At 40.5% G+C, this 24,996-nt stretch overlaps 1 protein-coding gene across 2 annotated transcripts in view; it reads right to left on the bottom strand.

Annotated features, from left to right (window-relative positions):
- Positions 1-23,963, bottom strand: part of LOC128935365 (ubiquitin-conjugating enzyme E2 E2) — a 200,367-nt gene extending 176,404 nt beyond the window's left edge. Inside the window, exons 1-3 of one of the 2 annotated variants that reach the window (XM_054273655.1) lie at positions 23,745-23,963; positions 18,982-19,165; positions 10,941-10,991 (exon numbers count right to left, since the gene is read on the bottom strand). In XM_054273655.1, coding sequence (XP_054129630.1) covers positions 10,941-10,991; positions 18,982-19,157 — 227 coding nt within the window. In that variant the 5' untranslated portion in view covers positions 19,158-19,165; positions 23,745-23,963. Of the gene's footprint in view, positions 1-10,940; positions 10,992-18,981; positions 19,171-23,744 lie in introns of both variants that reach the window. The other variant, XM_054273656.1, reaches the window with a different exon arrangement.
- Between the last annotated feature and the right edge of the window lie 1,033 nt (positions 23,964-24,996).

Below are 24,996 nucleotides of genomic sequence, written 5' to 3'. Positions count from 1 at the left end.
CTTCTTCTCAAAGTGACAATTAACCTTGATATCAGTCTGCAAAGTGCTCTGTACTGGCAGCAGAATAAAATTATCATTACCATATAAATCATAAAGATTCTACTGAAACTGAGATAGCTGTCATCCCTCAGCTAGTTGCATTCAGTAAGGAGCAAGCAGGTTGTTGTAGAACATCTTCAGAATGCATCGTCCTACAGCCACCACATTGTGGGCTTTTGAGGCCACATTTGTAGCTACCTGAAAATGCCAGCCCCACATGTATGCCAAAGGAGTCATGGTTAATATACATTATTAATTAAATATGACTTAGGAAGTTTTGTGATGCAGAAGGCCATTACACTTGAATCATGAATTTAAATCTGATTTACACCACGGTAATTCCAGACACAAATGAGATTTTTGAGTTGATTATGTGATGCCTATCAGCTAGACAGTATTACACAGCAATGATACTGGTTTTCACCTGATCTTATTCTTCCAAGTCTGCAGTTTACAAACAACAACAAAAAAGTAACAACAAAAAACCCCCAAAATTAACTTCATTAATGCTGGATCAAAATTCAAAATAAATCTCTTGCACTGATACTTAATCACTGTGTTGATAGATTATTGAGGAATGTACTCAGACAGCTAGAATTGTAGAAGTCACGTCCACAACAGCCCATTGAAATCCCATACTAAGTAAATACATCTTGCCTTCTAGGCAGCCTGGACATGCTGGGAAGGAAGAAGATTGAGTTGTCTTCTCTAAAATTTCCCACCTTCAAACATGTAATGACAAGCGACTGTGAAAATGTTTACAGCCATTTTTGATATGACACTTCATTTTTGTAATGTGCACACTGTGTGTCAAAGTGTTTTACTGTTCTTGCTGCTACCAACAGGACATTGCTGTGAATGAGACATGGCAGTGAAGCAGCCCTCTTTTAGAAATAGTTTTATAGACTGACAGGTCTTATTTTATGTGTAACAGAACACAAATAAACAAACAGCCAATTATGAGGAAGGGCACCTTGAGTCTTGGGTTTTCACCCCCACTAGAGGCAAATATTTTCTCTGAGCCAAACTACAGCAGATCTCATACAAGTACCTCAGGAAAGGGAGACAAAGAACCTGCTCTTTGTACCTGAGGCACAAAGTGACTCCAGGAATTGTTTTTGGCAGGCAATGTGGCAGATTGTATGCAGGAGATACAAGAAGCCACGGCTCTGTTTCTGACCCAGCCAGCAGTATGAGTTCTCTGAGAGGTGCAGTGCCAAGAAGTGCACTCCCATGAAGCATTTTGAATGACCAAACCCAAGTGTGTCCCATGATCCCTGCTGCAGAAAAAGGAACATGCTCCAGTGTAACATGGAGCAAAGCTAACTTTTCTCCTGTAATCAAAAGCCAGACACCCTTCCAAGAAAGGTTCAGTCATGAATGCCCTGCCTTTCAAGCTATCCAACAAAATCTGAAATAATGGGAAGGTCCATTTTCACACTAGAGTCACTCAAAATTCCTGTGGAACACTCAAGCCCAGTAAACTCCAGCCAACAGTTTAACCTAGCACGCTTAATGAATCCCATCCATGGTTACTTCATGCTGCAGCAAAACCTGGCACTGCGTTTACTGCAGTGACTCTGAAACCAATATTCCTACAAATCCACCCTGGCTGCAAGCCCCAAATTTGGAAGGTTTTTTTAAATCCCTGGTTTGCAACCCCAAACACCACAGCTATGAGCTTAGCAATCAATTATTTATATCAACAAATCTGAAACTGCATACTAGGCAGACATCTAATTTTTCAGTCTTAAACTTCTCTGAAAATTAAATGCATTACATTCCATCTATCTTCTCTGGAAGGGTTCTAACATGCCTAATTTTGTAGGCAATACATATATTTATCCCATATAGGCTACCTAAGATAGCAAATAATGAGACTGTACAGAATTTTAAAATTCTCTGGATTCCATCTGTGGTAAAATGACCATACAGTTGACACTATACAGTTATCCCAAGCATACTTTAATTATCTTTAAAAAATATGTATCTATTTAGCTCAGAAGCATAAAATTCTAAATACTGCTTTCTTATGTGTAAGCAGACTAATCATAAACTAGTGTCATAACACACTTAAAAATAAAGCCACTTTAGAATTAAAACAACTTGAAGAGTAAAATCCAGTTTGTTACCATAGGTCTTGTACATTACCCATAGAATTTTGATATATGCAGAAGATACTGCACTGCTGTCACAGAAAGAATAAAATTTCCTTTGACAATTTTAAAATTATTATAAAAAGGATAAAAATCTCTATTAGATTTATGATGTGAGCATTCAGTGGTGCTTACTGTCAGTACCTCCTAAATGAAAGTTAAATCAAACATCAGCTAATCTAGCATAAATAAAAAGCCCTCCTACCCCAAAAATCAATGTGTACTAAAAATGAGGCAATCATTTTGAAAGAATGGAATTATTCACTGTTTCTCCCCTGCATAATAACATTGTTTTCTGATAAAGAAATTTTACTATGAAGTCACTACTGAATTTTATACAAAGAGACTGCCTACAGCAAGATAATCCAGAATAAATACCTTTAAAAGCTTTAAAATTCTTAGAGGCTATGCTAACCTCCAAATTCTATAAAAGTTACAGTAAGACATAAATAATTTAAAAATCCAATACAACAATAACACCCAAACCAGAAAAAACCTTTAGAAATTTAAGATTTAAGTTGTCAGCTGTGTCGTTACTCTAAGAGTAATTGCTGTAACCATGTACAGCTTATTCTTCAAATGTAACTCAATCTACTAAACTGAACACAAGCCCTTGTATTTCAGTCTTACTTACAGAATCACCATCTTGGCCACCACAATATTTACAACATTAAAAGGCTACAAGTGTCATGAAAGCATATTATCACTCACCTATAGCCTTCTCCAGGCACAGTATGCATCTCCAGTTAACAAAGGCCACATAAATTGGCTTTTGTGCCAAGCAGACAGTAAATTATGTATTTGACTACACATTTCTCCCTAAAAAACCCCAGAATGTTAACATTAATCAGAGGAAACTTCAGATTCTGGCATAAACTTGACTATCACATAAAAGGTAATATTTAAAATACATAATGCCTTACCACACAAACACGAGCTGCCATATGTGAGGCACTGCTAAGCATGGTTTCTATTAAGCCAATACACAGTAACTGGCTTCTTTCCAAGCAACATGGAAGTATTTAAAAACCCTGTTTAATCCAATTCCACAGCCTTGAAACAAAAATAAATTAAAGTGTTGCAAGAACTGTTAAAATGAAAAATTAAAGGCATGTAAATAAGTGAAAAAAAAATTGTCAGAGAAAATGAAAACAAAGATTATTTCAAGTAGATATCTTAATTGTAATTAGTAACATTTGGCATGTTTATATGACTCAAAGCTGCAGCCAATTAGATACCCCAAAAAGCTTGTAACAAAGCTGCAAATGTGTAAGTACAGCATAAATAAGTTTTATTGCTCACCAAGAAAACAGCATCCAGATCAATTTCATAGTTTGTTTCCAAAGTATTGCAAAACATGCTCTGTTACTAGTTCATGACTTCTCAGTCCTAAACTGCAGCTTTTCTGCCAGAAGATTTTGGAAAACAATTTCATTAAATTCAATCTATCAATTGTTAATCTCCACACTTTCCATATATACCAAGAGCAAAAGAAAAATTACAGCACTGCCTTAGACTGTCACGATTATGCAAAAAACTCCAAAACAAAACCAGCAACAACAAAAAGCCAAAACAAACAAACAAACAAACAATACCCCCTGAAAATAAAGTGCACTACAAGTTAATAGCTGTTTAAAAGCTGTACAATTGTGGTATTGGAACTGAAAAAGACTGATTTTTTTTTTTAATAGATTTTCAAGGGGATAGGATTTAAGTATTACCGGGAAAGAATTCAAATTCTGCTCAAATGTGGTTTACTGAAGACAGCAGTGTTAGGCAGTTATGAGATTGTGCCATTTACTGAAGGAAACAAATACTTCATTATGCTGTCAGTCCCAACCAACAGACAAAATATCTTCCATTTCCCTCATTTATTCAATAATGAGTAAATTACTAAAGGGTAATGAGCTGCTAATAAAAGCATGTTTTTTACATGATTATCATGAAATGGCAGTGCCTGCTTGTTCAGTGCAGTAGTACCTAATACAGTCAGACTTTCAAATAACTGTCCTCTATCAAATTTCTGTAAAGAAATTGACCCTTACATAGTTTTCATACTAGAAATAAGTTTACATTAAGGGAAAAATAAAAAAAGAAAAACCCCACACAAATAGCTAACTATATATAAAATCTACACATTCAGGTATGCCTTTGCAAAGTCTTCTAGCAATGATGTAAAGTCTCAGTCAAGGTGGTTTTGCTTCCCTTGCTGGCAAGCAATGATTGTTTATTTAATGCACTTATTTTAGAGGTTGGGGGGAAGGTTTTTTTCTGTGTGTGCATTTGATGAGGGCTTTATGGGGCAGATTACAAAAACATGCATATAAAACACCAGTTTTATAATAAAATCAAATTCTGGCTCATAGGAAAAAACAAAAAAATCTCCCACCCTAAACCAACACCTTTGCTTAGCTATTTAGGAGAAGGCAAAAGAAATGTCTATGAAAGATGTTCTGAAAAATTCTGGAGCTGAAAGCATTGGGGACTACTCTTGTACACTGTAGGAGACTGACTTAAAAAGACCAGCTGTAACTCAATATGAAACTGCTGGAAAAGAATTTCTCTGTTCAGAATTCCCCGCACTAAAAGCATCAAAGTGTTTCGTTTTACCCTTGTTACAGTTATTCACACCACCTTCCCCAAGTTACAATTTCAACCAGAGCTTTAGTTATCTTCTACACGAAGCACATTGCAAATATCAAGGAACCCTCCCATATCCACCACAGGCTGCTTTTTGAGCATTTTTCTGCCCTTTCCTGCTTCAAGGAACAAGTGATCTTCCTGACCCCTCCTTATGCCCCAGTCTCATTTTCCTGCTTCAGCTGTGCCATAGGATGTGCTCTGGCATCTCCCTGACCTTCCAGATCTGCACTCACACGGTGCTTGCTGAAGTACTCTCATTCTTCTCTAACACTAGTTTCTCTTTTCTTCTCCTCCTGGGAGAGAAGTTGTCATCATTCAAAAACTGGGAGAACTGGCAGAAATCATGTGGAGGTATTGTTAAGCTGGGAGGTATTAATGGGTGTTGTCAGACAGTTCCTTACATCGTCATCGCTGAGTGAAGTTGCCAGACCTGGCAGGCAGCCAGCGGCAGGTTCCCTTTACTGCCTTTCTTTCTTTTATTTCCTCTCCTGCCTTCATGAAAGTTGCTAACATTTCAAGCCACCAATGGCCACAACACATCCTGAAACTTTTGAGCATTACATGTAACCAATCCTAAAAATCACTCCACCACCACAAGCAACAATGCAATCAAGCATATATTGAAAACTTAGTTTATTCAACAACAACAACAAGTTCAATGCTGTCTAATATTTTTTCATAATAGATTTTCAAAGATATCAGATCACTAAAAAAAACAGCTATATTTTTGATGGCCTTCCAAGTACACTGCATCTTGACACATGGAAGACCCATGAAAAGAAACATCTGTGTTATTTTTAAAAAACAGATGCTTTGTAAACAATATGACACTGAAAAGTCACTTTCACAGTGAAAATAAACAGATATTTCTAAAGAAATGTTTTAATATAGTTACATACTTCAGAGCTTAAAGCATGAACTATGGTTCTGCACTATCTAAAAGAATATAACTAAATCAATGAAAAGTTTACATATTAAAAAGGTAACCTCACACTTTTCACCCAAGCTACTTCAAGGTACCGAGGTAATACAATATAAAAACCTCACCAGTTAAAAAACCCCACCAGTTAAAAAACCCAGCAATCTAATTCAAGTGACAAAATACAGTATGATTGCTATTATAAAGTATAATGCCAGTGTGATTGTTAACTTGCAAATCTTTGGGACATGTTTCTTGCTGCTTTTGAAGCAGAAAGGGACTCAAAAGTAAAACATAAAGCTGTTGCAGTGAGCACTGAAATTTTTCACCCATCCTTAGCCTCAGTTGTTGATACATCATGGATTAAAAACCAACAGGATCCTGCACTCTAGTATAACCCACTTCCATGTCTATCTTTTTTGACTAAGTTTTGCTGTTTGCTGTAAATTCTAAAGAGACCAGACTAAGGTATATACAAAGTTCTGTGTCACATGTTCTCACAAAGGTGACTAGCAGCAGATCAAAATAAGTCTATACAGGCAGACAGTAAACTCCATGAGTAACACAATGGGAAGGGAGCCTGAATTCAGGCTGGAAATGTTTGCAAAGAAAAACGTTCAGAGAAAGCGTTTCTTACTCCACTTTTTCATCCTGCTCACACATTAGCATCACATGAGTCACAGCCGTGTGCCTGTGGCAACACACTGATGCCTCCCCAAGTCAAACAATCAAAATCACTGAGCACAACTGCAGGGTAGATACTTGCTGTACCTGCTGCTCCAGGTCCCTCCACTTCTCCCCCTCTGCATTTTAGAGCAAGGCTGACCATCTTCTCCCACCCAGTCCTTCCTATTGTGCTCCCTTTTGTTTTCTGCTCCTGACACTTGTGCCATCCCTTTAGCTTTAAAGTAGCACTAGGTAGGAGTATACACATGGCCACAAGAACAGTAACTCAAATTGTTGGAATTCACATAATCCCATGGAGTTTTGAAGATGCCAGCCTCAACATTTCAGCAAAAACAGAGTCAAAGCAGTATTAAACAGAAACGTTGGACTGCATACAGCCACTAATAATACAAGAGATATCCATGAGGCACACTGACCTCTCTCCTTAAGTCAAACTGAAAATGTTGCCATTCCACTTGGCTCTTCTCAACATCATCCCAAAGAGAACTGCTTTAAGTATCATCAGTGTGATTCATTTTCAAAAGCAAAATACTAGAATCACATATGCTGGCTGCTTATCAATTTTGCAGACAGTATAAAAAGCAAGGAATTAATGTAATGATTACAAACAAATGGAAGAGATAAGACTATACACAGGATTTTAAACTGATTGTTCTGGAATGAGAGTCATTCTGCCCACTAAGCTGCACACTCCTTAACAGTCCCAAGCATCACCTATATTGCTAGAGGGTAAAAGAAATGAAACGTAAAGAACAAAAGAGGAATTGCAGTAAATACACAGAAAAGAGAAGAATGATGAAAAGCACACCAGAGAACAACAAAAGAAAACATGAAGGGGAAGATAGGTAAGATCAGTGACTTAATAGGAAAATTTTGAGCAGTTGCTCCAAGTGGTGTCCACAGAGAGCTGCTATTCACTTCACGCTGGCTCTCCCTGTTTCCAGCTGCTAAGTTCACACTGAAAGAAGCTAAAAATACATGAAACACTTTCCAAATATTATTTTCCCATGTAAGCAATTGGTAAAAGTTGTCACAGAGACATTGTCCTCTTGCCAGTGAGAAGGGAAATACTATACAAGAAGTTGTAGTCTATAAAATCATTTCTTTCATGCACAATGCCGCCGAAAATATGGGGAAGTTTGAAAAGGCATTATTTTAGCTACAAGTATTTCCAACTGTTCCCCTCTTTCAGTAAGGCAATATAGGAAAATGACACTTAAATATGAGGATCTTATCACCTGTGAGAAAAGCTATATTCTGCAATACTCAGGAGCATAATATGTGTGCCATTTCTAGCAATCAAGCTTTGATATTTCAATGAGAGGAAAAAAAAGACAGGAGTGGCAAATGTCTACAATTTAGATATACCATCTCCTGACAAACTGAAATTTCACAATGCTGCAGATTTAAAACATAAATGGTACTGCTTTGAATTCAGGACTGTCCTTGCCAGTAAATTCAGCTCATTACAAAAGTAAAATAGGGGAAGGGATGGGACAACACATACTGAAAACCATCCAGTTCTTTCTGTTAAATGTGAAGTATAACAGGCTTTTTATGACATGCCTTCCTCCAAAAATAGCAATGATCACACTGCTCACCTCCCACACCCTCCACCCCCCTCCCCAGCTTGGCTTTTTTACGTGTAGAACATTACACATTCCCAGTCCTGAGGAAGGAGCCAAGAGGACTCACTCCATTGCCCAGTACCCAAACTACAGAAAAGGAAGTAGGGAGGCAGGCGACTCTAATTTCTTATAGTATTAAATCATTTAAAGCCGAAGTGACAGATTTTGTAGGAACTCTGAAACCCACAGCTTTCCACAGTTTTGGAAAGATGCTGCAAGTCCCAGCAGTGATAATCTGTGGATTCCAAGGCACATTTGTGAGCAAGACTTTTTTGTCTTCCAAACTAACACAAAGATTATACAGTCTATTCTCTTCACAAGGATGAGGCAGAGGAAATGTTAAGATCACAGCTGCTGCAGCAGTGGAAGCCTGCAGCTGCCTTGGAGCTTGTAGAGACTGTGTAGCCTGCCATGCAATTGAGGGATGCTACTGTGCTACAGATACTGTTCCATTTGGGGCTTTTTTCATGAATGGAAGAAACCTGAAGCTTTGGCCTGCTGTAGTTAATGAAAAGTCTTGCAAATTATTTTGCAATACTCCACCTAAGTTCCAATTCAGCTCAACAGCTTTTTTACCAGAACTTCCTAAGTAGCTATTTAAGATAGCTGTATTCTTGAATAATGCTTTCTTCACACCTCCTATGATATTTAGTTTTCAGAATTATCACATTCCTATTGCCCAGTCACTATTTATTTTACATATGAAGGAGTACATACAGTGAAAGTAAGATGGAATCACAACCATTTCAAGCCACTAACATCTGGAATGAACTTACCTTTATGAAATATGGTTAGGCTTTTTAATAGAAAAAGCTAACATGTCTTTTAACAATGACCTAAATTTCACTAAAACTAAGAAAGGATCTATCATTACTTTAAGATATACTGTACAATAGCTCAGCTTTCCTCATTATTCTAAAGAATCATGCCTGGCTGAAATATTTATTTTGTAACATTTAACTATAACAGAAAATAGATGAAGTTCAAATGAAAACACTGTTTAGACTATGTCAACAAAGCATAAACTAAATGAAGTGATTCTGCATTGACTATAAAAACATATTTGCTAATATTAAACTTACTAATGGTTATCTATCAATCTACCACAACATGAAGTAATTCTGCATCTTAAGAACTGTGTTAAAGCAGCAGACACATAAAGTTAGATGTGATTTTGCAAAACAGCATCATGGAGTGCACTTTATTGCTGTTTTATCATTAGTGTAAATAATTCAACAAACCCATGAAACTTCCTGATTACTTGGGTTTTTTTGTAAATTGCAAGTCACTAAAGGGCTTTCCACTCAGACAGCCAATGCTTACTTTACACTTGCTAGCAAAAAAAATCAAATATAATAGTATCTTGTATACTGAAACAAGTGCTTTGTTATAAAGAGAAGGCTTCAGAAAACCAGAAAAAATGACACTGCTGTAAAAACCTGTAAGCCTTTTACTCTCAGTTCAAAGACTTAACCATTCTTCTACAACAGACTGAAGTTTCATATTCATCTCAGCAAATCAATCCGCTAATAGGCATCAGTCATCAACACCGAAGTAAAATCTGCCACATGAAACAGCTTTGATGTGATTGAAGACTCACACATAGTCGTAAGCATGACAGAACAGCTTAGCTATTAAAATGTTTTATCCAGCAAAAAACTGTTCATCCTAATTGACTGAAATACTCTTTGAATGCCATTATTGCAAGGCTACTTCACTAAGCAGCGCTTTGGTACACAGCCACTTGACTTATATCTTGAGATCCAGCACAACCACATCAAATCTTGTTAGAGTATTTTCTTACATACACTTTTGTCAAGAGACCAAAACAATAAAGCTGACTGTCATTTTTACTACCAGTTGCTTAGTTAATTCGATACCGAAACATACTGGGATTCATTATAAACGCTGCATGCAATCAGCCATTTCTATCAATCTTTCTTTTTAGTTCAGTAACAGAATGAGACCTACTAACCACATCAGTTGAGATGGGTTGGCAGGCCTGGGTGGAAGCTATTCTTCTGCACGGAGCCCAATCCCTCACCACGAGAGGTGCAGTAGCAGGGATTCCTTTAAACAGCAATGTGCAGCCCTGGCCCAGCTCCAACACTGACCATATGTCACAAGCTGACAGATAAGAAGCCCGAGACAGCCATCTGAAAACAACTGTACACAGCCCCAGCCACCAGACAGTGAGGGTTTCAAGGTCAACCTCATCATTCATTTCAAAGCCAACTTTAAACATACCAGAAGGAAATATACTTGACAAAAAAAAAAACACAAGCTGCCCCCCCACTCCTCAAACCAAACTAAATCAAACCACAACAAAATGAAATACCCAAACCAAACAAGCACACAGTCATTACCAGAAAGTCTATATGATGCTATACTCTAACTCAGGATATGTCCATTGAATATCACAATTGATTGCAGCAAACACAGTCAGAAAATTACTAACAGTTTGTCCCTATAACACTCTCTTTTCTCCCATTATATTCACAGTGTATTAACAAGTTGCAAAGAAAGGAAGCAAATATACCCAGCGACTGCCACCAAGATTACATTTCACAGAATCAAAAAAATATTATTGATTTAATATCTGAAATGAAGCATGATTTGGTATTTGTCCTGTATCTATTAATGCATCACAGAGTTCATCCATTTATGCCACTACTTTGGTTACCAGAAAGTATGTCATATCAATTCTTTATATGTAGGCAACATATTATCTCTCAGCTGTTATTCCAAAATTACTAAATTGTCAGCACAAAGGAATAAATAAAATTTACTTCAGTCCCCTATGCAATTTCCACAGATCCACACATTTAATTTTCACATTCCAAATTAATAAAATCCAGGTCAACTTACCTACAGTTCGGAGGAGGGTCTAATGTAATTTCTGCAAGTTCTTTCTGAATTCTTAAAAGAAAAAAAAAGATACTATCAGGACTTTTTTTTTCAATCTGTTTTTTTCAACTTTATGAACATTTTTACATCAATCAATAGTAACAAAATAAAATTCTTAGAATTTCTGACTGAAAGTCGATCTATATTGTTTCATGAAACTGTGCAAGAACATGTAGAATAAAAACCAAATATTTTCTGAAAAATGAACATCCAATATGGAACAAATGCCATGAGCAGCCACCTAGAAAATCACACTTTTTCCATAGGTCAGGAATCTCAGCTCCTTGGCTCACTTACACAATTACTAAATATCTCATATACTCTCTTTCTCTATTTCCCCTCCGACTATATGTCTTGCAGTTCTTGCCCTCCAGAGTATTTAGCTTCTTAATAATGTATATTGTACTGGCAGGGAAAAAAACCCCAGCTCAAAGGAAAATTGCCCAGAATAAGCCCACCCAGGACTTCACAATCTCCTACATATACTGGGGGGCTGATATCAGCTTCCCCCAAAGGGAAGTGCTCCAGCTCCCTGGTCAGCCTGGGGACCTGCAGCTGAACTTGCTCTGATACCTGCCTTCCTTTTACTGAGGGGGTAAAATTGGGTAAATGCTATCCCAGATACAGTCTAATGAGAGCTCAGTAAAGGCAGATAAATCTCTTTCATTTGTCTGTGGACTATGCTTCTGTTAATACCTCCCAGGAGGCAGCCCAGCCTTTGTCGCTGCCTCACACTGAGCCTGCTGTCTGCCAAGGCCCCCACATCCTTCTGAGCAGAGATGATCCCCAGTGTGCATCTGAGCAAGGGGTAAGTCCTCCTCACATCCATGGTGTTCATTTGTCCTTGCTGAATTTCATGAGTTCTCTGTCAACCCTCTCGTGCAGCCTGGCCTGATCCCTCTGAGCCGCAGCCTTGCCCCGGTGTGTACAAACTGCTTGTCATCTGAAAACTTCTCAGTGCACTCTGCCATGTCCTCCAGGTCACCAATAAAGACATTACAGGCATCCTGCCAGAGCTCTTCCTCCAGGGAGAGCAGCTTCGTTGTTAAGGATTTCTGGATATTCCCAGGCTGACGCTTCCCAGCCAAGTCCTTGAATAGCTGATCTCTGCCACAGCTGGCAGTGGGGGCTCTTTTCCCTTACACCAGCATCTGCATCAGAGCCAGCATCTTGACCTCTGAAGAAATTTAAGTATGCAGAATACGATACAGAGCTCCCAAAGGAACTCGTAGGAGTTTACAGTTCCCAAAGACTTGCCAGATTATGATGCCATAAGCAGGACTGTGAATACCACCTTCCCTATAAACTATAGCCAAGGCTTTTTCCACAGGCTACTTCAGTGCAAAAACATAAATATGTAGAAGGAGGAAGGAAAATAAAAACAATTCAATGCACCTTCAGTAGTTTCTTCTTGCCTTCTCCCTCACAAGATTTCATGCACAGAGCAGATTGCTATTTCTATTATTCCCTACACTAAAAAAGAAATAATAACACTATAATACCACTCAAATTCCTGAGATAGGTGGTCAAGCCACAAGCCAAAGGTTCAGGCCTGACCTACACATATCTTATTAAAAATGACTGTTATCCATTTTGCATATAAATATAGGTAAAGAAAATGGTTTATCAAAATAAGCATTCAGGTATATTGGCATGTATAAAGTAAAAAAAGAGCAGTTTAATTCTTTATATATTGCTACAATCTAAACACAATCTTGCATGTTTAGGAGTCTCACAGCCACTATCAAAATTCCCCTTATGCCACTATGAATTGATTTTATGGCTCTAATGAATAAATGGACCAACAGCAGTAGAAGAACTGGCCTGAACCAGGAACTCAAGCCTTTATCATTCACATTCTGAAATAATTAGGACATACGTGGGTAAGATTTGTAGGCAGAGGTAATAATCATTTATTAAGACCTGATGACAGCATTGAAAAGATAAAAATACTCTTCCAGATGCTTAAATTTTCTTTAACTTCTATGCATATAAACTCAGGCAAAGTAAATGGCTTCTCAAAATAAGCATTCAGGTATATTGGCATATAGAATATAAAATGCCCCTGCACGTACCAAATGCTCACACCCAACTTGCTGCCATCTGAAAACTTTGGAGTGGATTCTGCCATATCCTCCAGGTCACCCCATAAAGACATGACAGGCATCCTGCCAGAGTTTTAACTCCAGGGAGGGCAACTTTGTTGTTAAGTATTTCTGGACATTCCCAAGCCATGTCCTTGAACAGCTGGGTGTATATACCCTACATACACACAAACACACAAGGTTATTTCTGTAGAGGGGAAGCAATTTGATCTTTATTTGCTTTTTCCACTCATTGAGATGTTTGCACCCCCAGCATATAGAATTCCTCCAATAAATATCATAACTTTTTTATAAAATCACAGGCACAATCTGCTTAATCAAACACAAAATCATTGTAGTAACACTGAAAGTCATCCCATTTTTTAATTAGTGAACTTTAAGCACAACAAAAATGTTTTACAAGTTAGCCCATTTTAAACAATCCTAACAAATCACAGCTTTTAGAAGAGAGATCTTATAACTGTGGGAATGCTTAAAATATTTCTTCTGTATATTACAAAATTCTGCCATGATTTTGAAATTTATACTACCACAAATTCAAACTACAGAAAACCTAGGCTGCATGGAAACTTCAGTTTTGTGGTTTATGAGTTGTTTTGCTTTCTCAACCTTTTCTGAAGTTACAGAATGATGGCATTGCACTCGTTTTTGGAGTCAGACATCATTCCTTTGTTTTACATATAGTAGTAAAAATAGTTAATATTTCATGGCATTAGAGTGAGTATGAGGCACATCAAGAATGGATTGACAACTTCAGTCCTAGATCAAAATCTTTACATTCTTCCTGCTAAATCCTAAACCACGTTCCTTACATTCTGAAAACAAAAGTCTCTCATTTTCTCGATCTGTTCTAGTTCAAGCCAAAACTTCTAATGCCAAGAGCACTAAAATGGCCTTTTATCAAGCTATTCTGTGATTGAGCAGACACAGACAAACCACCTTTCTGCCTCAAGATGTAAAAATTGATCAGATGGTACTGTCTATTAATGTTCAAAAGACATCATTGCTCTTGCAAACATCTAAGACAAAGACGTGTAATTCATGATCATTTTTATACAAACAAGATAAACATATTAGTACAATACTGTCCATCAATTGCTCCTCAGCAAGCTGTCCATGTTTATTCTCCTCCTCTGTGGTGTCCCAAACTAAAATTAATTTATACACCTTACATTTCTTTTTTTGCAACCTTAATTTACCTTGCATTCACGCTGAGAGCTCATTCATAAACAGTTTCTGTAGAACAGCTGACACGTAGCTTGTTCACATGTCACAGCATTCAACATTACAATTAAATCATCGGACAGCATCCCAGAGAGCCTTGCACTGATAGAGACCTCCAGTGTGCGAGCTGCCCTTTGTCTGCACGTGCTCTGGCACTCGCCTCTATCCCCATGAGCTGCCCTCAGAATCTGCCACGGGAGAGGACGTGCCTCATTTCCTTCGCTGACCACAGAGGATTCACCGCGAGAAAATGCGGCCTCTGGCAACAAAACATTGCTTTTCAGGGTCCTTTCTGGCATCTGTTTCTTTGGATATTCTGCCTCAATAACAGCTATGTTTAAAAATGTCAGAGAGGAAAAACCCTCTATATTGAAATAATTACATATATCCAGTCTATATTTAAACTAGTGACACTATGGTGTATTACATATTGGACAATGGGGATGATGGCAGGAGGTGAGGCCCTTGCTGGTAATCAAAGCCCTGGGCTGCACACATAAGACATTTAATTTGCAATGTCAGATCTGATACTTTGTTTGGTCTTAAAGAAGTCATCTGACTCTTCTCTCTCATGTATATACACACACATATATATAAAAAAAATCCCTCGCTTTAACTAACAAAAAAGAACAAACACAGTTGCCTTCCAGTAATGGTGCAAAGGTTAATCTACTCGTACATTCAGAAGCATGAAAGTACATTGTGGATTTCAAATATTATTAATTCTCACAGACACATATTTACTACTGTACCAAGCCAAAAGGGACTGAGTTGTTTCCTTCATGAAACAATTCCCTAAAGCTAAGAATGATGTGAACGTGTTAGAGAATTTCCCAACATTATTAATAGGAAATGAAATAAAATAAAGCACCACATGACAATAAACTCTTTTTACCACATCTGCTTTTCTAAACTACAAGTCTCTCTACCCATAAAAGCCAGATGAATCAATAGCTTATATCAAAGAATATACTACTTAGAACATACTTAAAAATGCAGCCATTGGTATGCATTTAAATACTAAATAAATTGTGACTGAGCAGGAAATTGATCTAAAGATGGTTAGGTTCAAACTGGAAGAAAAGATATATTCTCACCTACTTATTAAAAGATGGATAAATGACAAGGATATTTCTTGTAAGAAAAAGCACTCCATATTTTGCCATCACATTCAACATATTAAATATCATTTCCAGATTCTGTGATAAACCTCTCAGGAAAAAAAAAAAAGATGGGGGGGGCGGGAAATACCAGTTTTGTTGAATTTTGAACCAATTTAATTTTTCACTTATTTGCTCCTCCTTAAGGCTGCAACTTCTCTGAATAATTAAAATATTACAACTAAAGTTGTACAGTTCACAATTCGTTGCAGGCACAGATATTTATTTGAAAATGTCAGGACTGGCCATAAAGGTTTACAGATTTTCAACCAGCAACTTCAGGAGCCAAGCAAAACAATACATTTATTTGTTGAGCTACTATGTCAGCCAAGAATGGTTACACTTCTCTCAATCCAAAGGTCATGCTAAGATTTGCTACTTAAGAGGTAACAAGATGCCTGCTGTTTTCAAGGACAGCAATTCAATTCCATGTCTGAACTGTAATTGTGATATGCAGCGAGTTTCTCAATCTTGACATGTTGGGTAAGAAAGGTTGCTATTTAAGGTGATGCCCTCTGGGTGAGGAAAATTGAAGGACCAGTACGCTGCACGACATATGCTGTAAGCTATTACACCTGTACAGCAGCTAGTCCTGAAGTATTAACAGAGAAGGACAGCATGTGATGGCATTCTGCCTTCTTGATGCCATCCACAGCAATGCTAACAGAAGAAACTCCATATCTCAATACCAAGAATCTTACTCAAATAGAAATATGAGTGGTGTCACACAGCCTCTGTAATGAGATCACTTTGGAAAGCAGTTAAGCTGCATGAACAGTATATTCATACATAAGACAGGGAGCAGTTTATAATTACACAAGCAAAAGTCAGCACACAGCTAAATCTTGATTATTATAAAACCTCATGCTACTGAAAATTCTTTTACTGACTCCATAAAACACAAATGAAAAGCAAAAGAGGAGTCTTCCAAATAGAGATGCACAAACCTTCCTCCATATACAGTAGGTATCATAATGCAATCCAAAAAAACTGTGGCTAGAATTCCATGCGCACAAAAAAGCTTTCCAAGTGAGAAAATCTGATTTCCAAACTCAGGTTAGAATCAAGCCTGTAGTCTGTGACTTTAGCTCCAGTGAACTTGCTGGTGTTCAAAGCTTTTAAAGACATTAAGGAATCTTGACAAAAGCCACAACTGTGCTACACACTATTGTTTGAGTGTTTTTACTGATTGTTTAGTAGTTGACTCCTTTCATCATAATAAAGGTACCAGAATAAGGCCTTATTAAACCTGCACTATTTCTCATTTATAATGAACTAAAATAACAATATTACTATGAAGATCTTTCATACAGACTGTTTTTGGAATACTTATTACATATTGAGGTCTTTAAGTCATTTTTCCTTCCTTTATGCTACTCCCCTCCTTTTAGCCTCTAATTTCTGATTTAGCTTTCTTGAGACGTAACTGATTTTAATTAAAAAGCACAGAAACAAAACCTGTGATATGAAAACCTGTCCAGATTAGAGAAGGTGCAATTCCAATTCTAACACAATGACAAACTACTGAATATTCAAAAACAAAAAAAGGGGGAAAAGTTACACAACTGAAAACTCCCATTACTACAACAACTGTTTCTGTAATCCTTACAGAAAGGGCTGCAACAACCAGCACTCCTAAATTACATTTCTCTTCAAAAATACTGTACACACATCTACACAACTATTGTAAGTCATGTCAGCTTTTAAAACATATAATCAAATGTATATTTCTAAAATGTATAATCAATATTACTACACATGTGAAACTAGCTTTAGAGTCTAACTGGCAAATGTACTGAAGTCAGCAACTGATGGCATAATTAGTTTCAGCAGAACCATAAGCAGATATGATTAAACTTTAAAAGGTTTAAGTAATTCTATCGCTGTAAAATGCTTGTTGATAAAAGCTCTAAGCTTTGAAGATACAAAGCTAAGATTAATAGACCAATTTCTGACATATCATTATTAATTTTTTAATAGGATAGTGTCCACAGGCCCTTGTCAGAATCCTAGCATCATTACACCAGGCACTGTACAAAGTTCACAATACACAGACTGCTTTCTAAAGATGCTGGAAACTGTTTTTATGACCCTAAAAGTCATGACTAATCCAATATTTCTAATATTTAAAAAAAAATAATAGCAGGAAGCAGACGAAAGAGAAGAAGACCAGAAACCATAACGTCTGTGAGGATTAACTACATTAATAACATCATGATTTGTAGTGAAAGCTGAGTGGGGCTTTTTTCCTTCTTGTCATAAAAGGAAACACAGGCAAGTTTTGCTGGTCATTCTGCAAGTGATATGACCAGGTAATCTCCCAATAGTGTCACAGCAGGAATGTGTGTCCAGAAAGTATTTCTCCAGGGAATTAAAAATGAAGAAAAACTAGCTGTAAGAAAGGAATCTATAGCAGAAGAAAAGCATGACATGACAGTACCTTACTGGAAAGACAAAAGATACTTTAGTATCTTTAGTAAAGTATCTAAAGATACTTTAGAAATGGATTGAATTGGTAAGGGACAGATTAAGGCAAAACAAAGACTCAAATCCTGACTAGATGTATGCACATGTTTATATAGTATTATTTACAGACTCTGACTGCATGCATATGTTATAAATTATGGCAACAGGGGCTTGGTGCTTCTCCTTTACCACAGCACCACAGTGGTACAACTCCAGTGTTTTCCCTTGTGGTTTACACTACCTTGGACTAGCAAAGAAATGAGATCTGGGAATTCTGCATCAGGACAGTCTGCAGAATTGGTCTCTTGTCAGATTATTTTATGAGTGCTTTTTAACTTCAATCACTATAATCCCACTTGCCCAGACTTACAACTCTATGTGTACTAGCAAAGCAACACTAAGCTGTAAATTCCTTCTGTCTGGTCCCAGCAAGGCAATCATTATCTGGAGATGGACATGATAGCATAGAATAATTTAAATAGCTATTCTACAAACCAACCTTTCATCTCAATCAGAAAAGGGAGGGAAAATAAATGGGTATTAAAACAGATCACAGTTTAAAGTAATGAAGCCAACATACATTTGTTGTTCACTCAAGTATTTCTGACCTGACCATCTGGGAAAAGAAAAGGCAGTACTTCATGGCAATAGGTACTATGGTAGGCCTAACATGCTGAGTTACTGAACTGTCTGAAATGTTTATGGCTAATTAACTGTAAGTTACACTGACAAGTTTCAACATCAGTCATACATACATATACAGAGATATATTTTATAAGGCTACAAAACTGTCTGAGTTTTATTAGCAATAAAAAAATGTCAGCTTTTATCATGCAAGCAACTATTAAAACCATGTGAAAGAGGCAAACTGAGAAAGAAAAGGAAAAGTATACAGGTCTCATTATTGTGACCAGTCTCAAAAGGTTATTACACTGATACATAATGTTATAATAAAACAATCAGAAAATTAATATACTGAGTCACTACATGGATCTGATGGCCAGCTGAAAGAAGAGAAAGAAGAAACAACCAGGAAAAACACTGTACCTTTTAGCACTAGTTGACAATTTAGCAGCTGTTTTGCTTGATATTTTTCCCTCTTTTTTCTTGGGTTGAACTTGCTCCCTTTCTTGTTCTTGCTGAACACCTTCACGCTGATCTCCATCAGAGCTGCCTCCACTGGTGCTTGGACTATCATCCACTCTCTGCCCCTCTGTAGACATGGCAGATGCTGCACTGAACAAAGACAAATGACTGAAGTTAGTTTTTTGAGAAGAAACTGCCTAATTGCATTTCTTACATGCTTAAGGAAAGAACACATGGGATATATGTCTTTGTCCTAATAAAACGCTTGTGTCACAGTAGTTCAGTAATCCTCGTACTGAAGAGTTTTGCCACAAGCATCTTAACAATATTTCAGGAGCCAGCAATTTTAAACCCTATGCCACTGCCACCCCCAAAAAACTCCAACCAACCCACAAACAAAAAATACAAAATAAACACACAAACCAATCCCCCCGCCAAACTCTTCACACACACACACATATATATGTATGAAAACCAGAAGTTACTGAAGTTAAGTGGGAAACATAATCCTGCAAGTGTAAAACCATTCACTGTGAATTATGCTTTCCAACCACTCAGCAATACCATCAGTTAGCTGTCCCATCAACTAGGCCACCAGTTCAAATCTACCACAGCTAGTTAAAAACTGAGAGTTATTACTATCTTAGGACTCCCTGTTATCCCATATGAAATAAATCTGTGGGCTCATTCCAAGTGTACAATGTGGGTTTCCACATTACAAAATCCACATCTTGGCATGCTTGATGGAAACACAGAACTGAAATGCTCTAACACAGGACTGTTTGTATTTACTAAAGTGGTGAGCACGTTGGTAGAGGATATAACCAAGTTTTTCCCTGACATTTCATTCAGGCAACATGAGGCAACAAACTTGTCAGAGAACATGAGCAGCAAGAAATCTCAGCAAATTTCAGAAGTCAAGTTAATGCTTTATTCACACACTTCTGATACTAGTTAGCTATTTTAATGTCTTCCTTCATTTTAAATAGTATAACAATATGCCGACAGATGAGGAATTACAAGCCCACTGTTACAGCTGTCATGACTTCTCAAACTCTCAAACTGTTCTAATGAAGGACAGATGTCCATGAAAAACCCTTACTGAATTTGCATATCAGTCAGTGGCACTGACTGATTTTAAAAAAACAAAAACCCAAAACCAAACAAAACCCCAAACCAACAAAACCAAAACCAAATTAAAACCAAGTGAAACCCAGGTATTTCCTTTAACTCCAAATCTGTACTTTATATACCTGTGTTATATATCCTTCTCTAGAGATTTTTAATAAAAAGCACACAGGCCCAAATGTTACTTGCTTACACCCACACAATCCCCATATATCTGGGTGGTTTTCTGATCAAATCTGTCTGAATGAAGAATTTGCTCTTTCATACACAAAGAGTTTCAAATTGCTATGAACTTCGACTGTCTTTTCCTCTTACCTATGTACAGACATCATCACAATTAAGACCAAAAAACTATTCACCTTGACTATTATATGTTTTAAAACTCGCTCAAGGGAGAATAATGAGATTTCAGGCTCAGATTCAACCATTCTTGTTCTATGGATTAAACAAAGTTCATCTCCCTGTACATATTTATGGAAAGAGACAGCGAAGGAAAAGTAAATTAATATCAATGCCAACAAGGGCTATATTGAAAAGGATGCTTTTTAAAAAGGCCTAAGTGTTCTTATTACAGAATAGAAATAAATGTACTCCTATACTGAAAACCCTTGCCAAGATCTAATACTATCACATAATACACACTATGGAGTAGAAGAAATAATCTCTTTAGGCATTATTGACACATCCAACTAGCTTCAGGAGGAATTACATCTCTTTTGTCTATCTTGTGAAGCTATACTGAAAAAAAATTCTGGAAGTATGGCTCCCCTTCAAAATGTTTAGGCATTAAAACAAACAGCAATCAATACCAAGTGATAGATATGTGACTAAAGTTTCCCTTCATCAGCTTAAGGTGCATTTTTGATTTTATAACAGAAAATAGTATTTTTGAATCTAAATATATATAAATACACAACACCCAACCTGCTCATTAAGATAACTGAAATAATGCAGAGTTTCTGTCTTAAAATTAAAATACAAAAAATGTCCACTCCTAGAGAAAAATTTCTCCTCTGGTACAGCTACAACAATACATTTAACATAATCCATAAATTTACACAGGCTGATGTTCAGATATTTAAATCCAGGTTGGAGATTTCAAGGTAAAGCAGCAGAACACTTAGAGGTAACAAACAACAAAAGTATCACATTCTGAAAAGTCAAAATATGCAACTATAATGCAATTTTGGTAGTAAGTACCCATTTTCCTTGCTTCCATATAAAGCTAAAATACAACCTCATCTCTTTTTATAACACTTAATGTTGGCCTTTATTTGCCCTAGATTTTACTTCTGACCTTTGCTTAATACATCTAATTTTAAAGAGAAAAATTCTCTCTTCACAATGTACATAGGCTTTAACACTGCAGGCCAGAAAGTTAAAAGCATATTTAATAATGCTTATATGCATAGGACATCTGCTATGAATAATCTTGGCTATAAATATTACTATTATCCAAAAAACAACTGTATTCACTTCATAAGTTCAGGTTACTATCCAGCAGACAAACACTGTAACAGTAGCCCAGAGCATATAATTACTGTAACATGTAATGCCAGCATTTACAAGAGGAAAATGTTTAAATCTGTCATTTGCTGTCTGGCTAGTTTCTGGGGGAGGGGGGTGTTGCTGGCTTTTGGGTGTTTTTTTCTTTTCTCCTTCTGTCCCTGTTCCTCTATCTAACATCCACGCAACTCTTTCTATTCCCTCTCCTCACAATACCTGCAATTTTAGGAAGTTCTGTTCAAGGGATGCTCAATAAAAGTAAAAGCGTGTTTTAAGGGGCCTGAAATTAGACACTTCTAATGGGGTCAAGCTTAGAAGACACACAAACATACGAACAAGTAAGAGAATGGGGGGAAAAAGTCAACTGAGAGGATGACACTGCGAAGAAAACATTTTGCTGCCACTAACACAGAAATACAAGATACTCCTTGAGCTGTGTGTTTGCAAGTGTCAGGCAGGGCGAGAGGGAAGACACACCATGTCCAGGTTCCCGGCTGCCAGGCTATTCTACATTCAGACGGGGGTTGCTAACCTCCCTGCTGTTGTGCAGAGAAAAATGAGCACAGGGGGCAGAGGAAGGAATGAAGGGGGGCTTAAAAGTCTCTGTCTTAACGTGAGATGAATCAGCACCGAGAGAGATTACAAGTGTAACTACAACTATCGGTTTGAAGTGAAGGGTGTCCAAAATATTTTGCTTTTGTCAAATACATCCACCAGCACCTTCCCTTTCCTTCTCAAACTAAAAGCAAAACCAAAACAACAACAATAAAAACAAACAAACCAACAACAAAAACAAACAAACCAACAAAAAAAACCCAAATAAGACAAAAATACCCCAAACCACCAGTCATTATCAGATATCACACAGCACCAAAAAAAAGAAAAAAAAAATTTAAAAATCCACCAGTCGGGGATAGCAAGATTCTGGCAATGTGCAGATGGGTCCCAAGGGCGGCAGAGCTAGTGATGATGTCTTTCTAAAGCGCTCGTAATTTCCTATAAGCCAAGATAAATTGAGTATTTCTGCAGGGTCCACCACGAGCAGCAATGGCAGCAGCCGCCTTACTTCATCTTCATTAGGAACCATAAAGGGCAAAAAGACCTCAGCATCGCGGGACGGCAGGCAGAAAGAGCCCGGTCTGTGCAAGAGGAGGGTCCGCCACGGAGAGGGGCACCCGGAAGGATGGGACGGGACAGGACGGGACAGGACGGCAGCCCCGGGCTCCCACGGCCCCGCGTGGGCACTCTCCGGTCGGGAAGCCCCCGCCGCACGGAGCGGGTGGGGGCCACGAGCATCCCCAAACCACACACCCCCCGCACTCCCACGGCCCGGCGGGCGGCGGCCGGGCCGGGGTGAGAAGTAGGAGAAGACCGACAAGAGGAGGAGGAGGAGACTGAGAGAGGAAGACGTCGGGGGCACATGCGGGAAAGGGAGAGGGTTGGGCTGCGGGGCTCCTTGGGGCGCGGGGGTGGGGGCTCAGTGCCTTTCCCGAGGGGTTCCAGCCCGGGGTGCCCAGGGCGGCGGCGGGGCTGTGGGATAGATAGCGCATCCCAGGAGGCTCGGTGGCGGTGGGGGCAGGGGGTGCCCCAGGGGCGCAGAGAGTGCCGCGGGGACCATGCGGAGCGGGGGTGGGGAGCAGGGGTGCTCGCTGCTCCCGCCCGCAGCAGGGCGAGCAGGACAAATGGACACGGAAGAGTTGCTGAAAGGGTGTGGGGGTGCTGAGGAGCAATGGAGGCTGGATGGAGCCTGGGGGAGCGGGGAGCGCCGCCAGAGATGCCGAGGTGGCCGGGGGCGGCGGGGGGGCGGCCGGGACGGTTGCTGTGAAAGGGCACGGCCGAGGATGACAAGGGGGGCAAGGGGGTACCAGGCAGCACCGGGGGGATGCGGAGGGGGCAGGGAAGATGAAGGAAAAAGATAGAGACCGAGGGTGGCAGATAAACGTGGGGGAGAGAGAGGGTGCTGCCGTGGGGGAGGGATGGCGAGCGACGGGGGGGTAGGAGCCCGGCGGGGGGAGGGGAGGCAGACGGGGAGCTCAGCCGGGGCAGAGGTAGGTGTACCCCGGCAGAGACGGGGGGAAAGCCGCCGCTACCTGCAGGCGAGCGCAAGTCTCTCTCTCGCTGGCGCCGGGCACAAGCTGCGGGACAATCCGTCGCGGTCGCCCCGACTCCGGCCGGGCGCGGGGCTGGAAAGGGGCTGCAGCCGCTCACTGAGTCATGAGCCCGCTGCCCCGCGCTCCTCGCTCTCGGCTTCCTCTCCCCTTTCCCGTCTCTCCCGAGCAGCAGCGACAGCCGCCGCCGCTTCTCCCACCGCCGCCGCTTCTCCTGCCCCCGCTGCCCGGAGAGAAGTGAAGCCGCTGCCGCGCGCGCGCGCGCACCCCCGCCGCCGCCTCCGCGCGCGCGCGCCCCCACCCGTCCGCCCGGCGCCGCGCGCGCGCTCCCGCCAGCCAATTATCCCGGGCGCTCGCGGGCGCCGAGGGAGGGGCGGGAGGGCGGGGGCGCGCGCGCGGCTTCGGCAAGGGAGCGGGGGGGGGAAGTGACGGGATGGGGGCGCGCGCGTCCGCGGGGGCTGGCGGAGGCCGCGCGCCGCCGGGCACGGGGGAGGGGCAAGAGGCGGCGGCGGGAGCGCGCGTTAAAGGGAAGCACCGGGGGCTGGGCGGGGTCAGCGGGGCAGAGGAGGAAGGAGGAGGCGGGAGGGGATGGGGCGCGCCGGGACCTTCGGCCGGGGACTCGGGGGGGATGGAGGTGAGGGTGCCCGGCCTTTCTCCCCGCCGCCGCCGGGCTGCCGTGGGCCCCCACGCGAAAGTCCGGGAGGTGGAAGGGGCGGGCCGGGATAGGGCAGGGGGCGGCGGAGGCCGGTATCAACTTTCTTGGCTCTTCTCGTCTTTTTCGGCTCCTTTGTTCCCCTCGGCAGTCGCCCCCTCCTCCGCCCCCTCCCCGGTCCGGCGGCCCGCAGCTCCCCAGCCCTTTGTCTCGGCGGGAGCAGCCGGGGGGGACGCGGCCGGTGCCCCGGGCGGGCCGGGACGCGGTACCTGGGGAGGGGCCGTGCGAGGGTACGCGGTGCCTCGGCCGGCCTGCAGCCGGGCCCAGGCCCTGGCACTCGGTGGCCGCACTTTGTGTCACCGTGGTAGTTTCGACCGCTGCGCGGCATCAGCACGGCGGGGTGGCACAAACCGCCCCCGGCCGCTGGCCGCCCCGGTGACGTGCAGCATCCCGGCTGGAGATAGGCGCAGTCGCCTGATTGTGGCCAGGTAAATGAACCTCACCTCCCACGCAGGCAGGCATTGCCTCTGTGGAAAGCATCGCAGTCAGGAATGGGAGAGGCCAAGGCAGAGCCGCGTTTAA

The sequence above is a fragment of the Melozone crissalis genome, unplaced genomic scaffold, assembly GCF_028551555.1.
Source record: "Melozone crissalis strain CALT ecotype California unplaced genomic scaffold, PUWL_Pcris_2 ptg000016l_1, whole genome shotgun sequence".
Lineage (NCBI taxonomy): Eukaryota > Metazoa > Chordata > Aves > Passeriformes > Passerellidae > Melozone > Melozone crissalis.
Note: the sequence above shows the minus strand (reverse complement) of the source record. Positions and strands in the feature narration are given on the sequence as shown.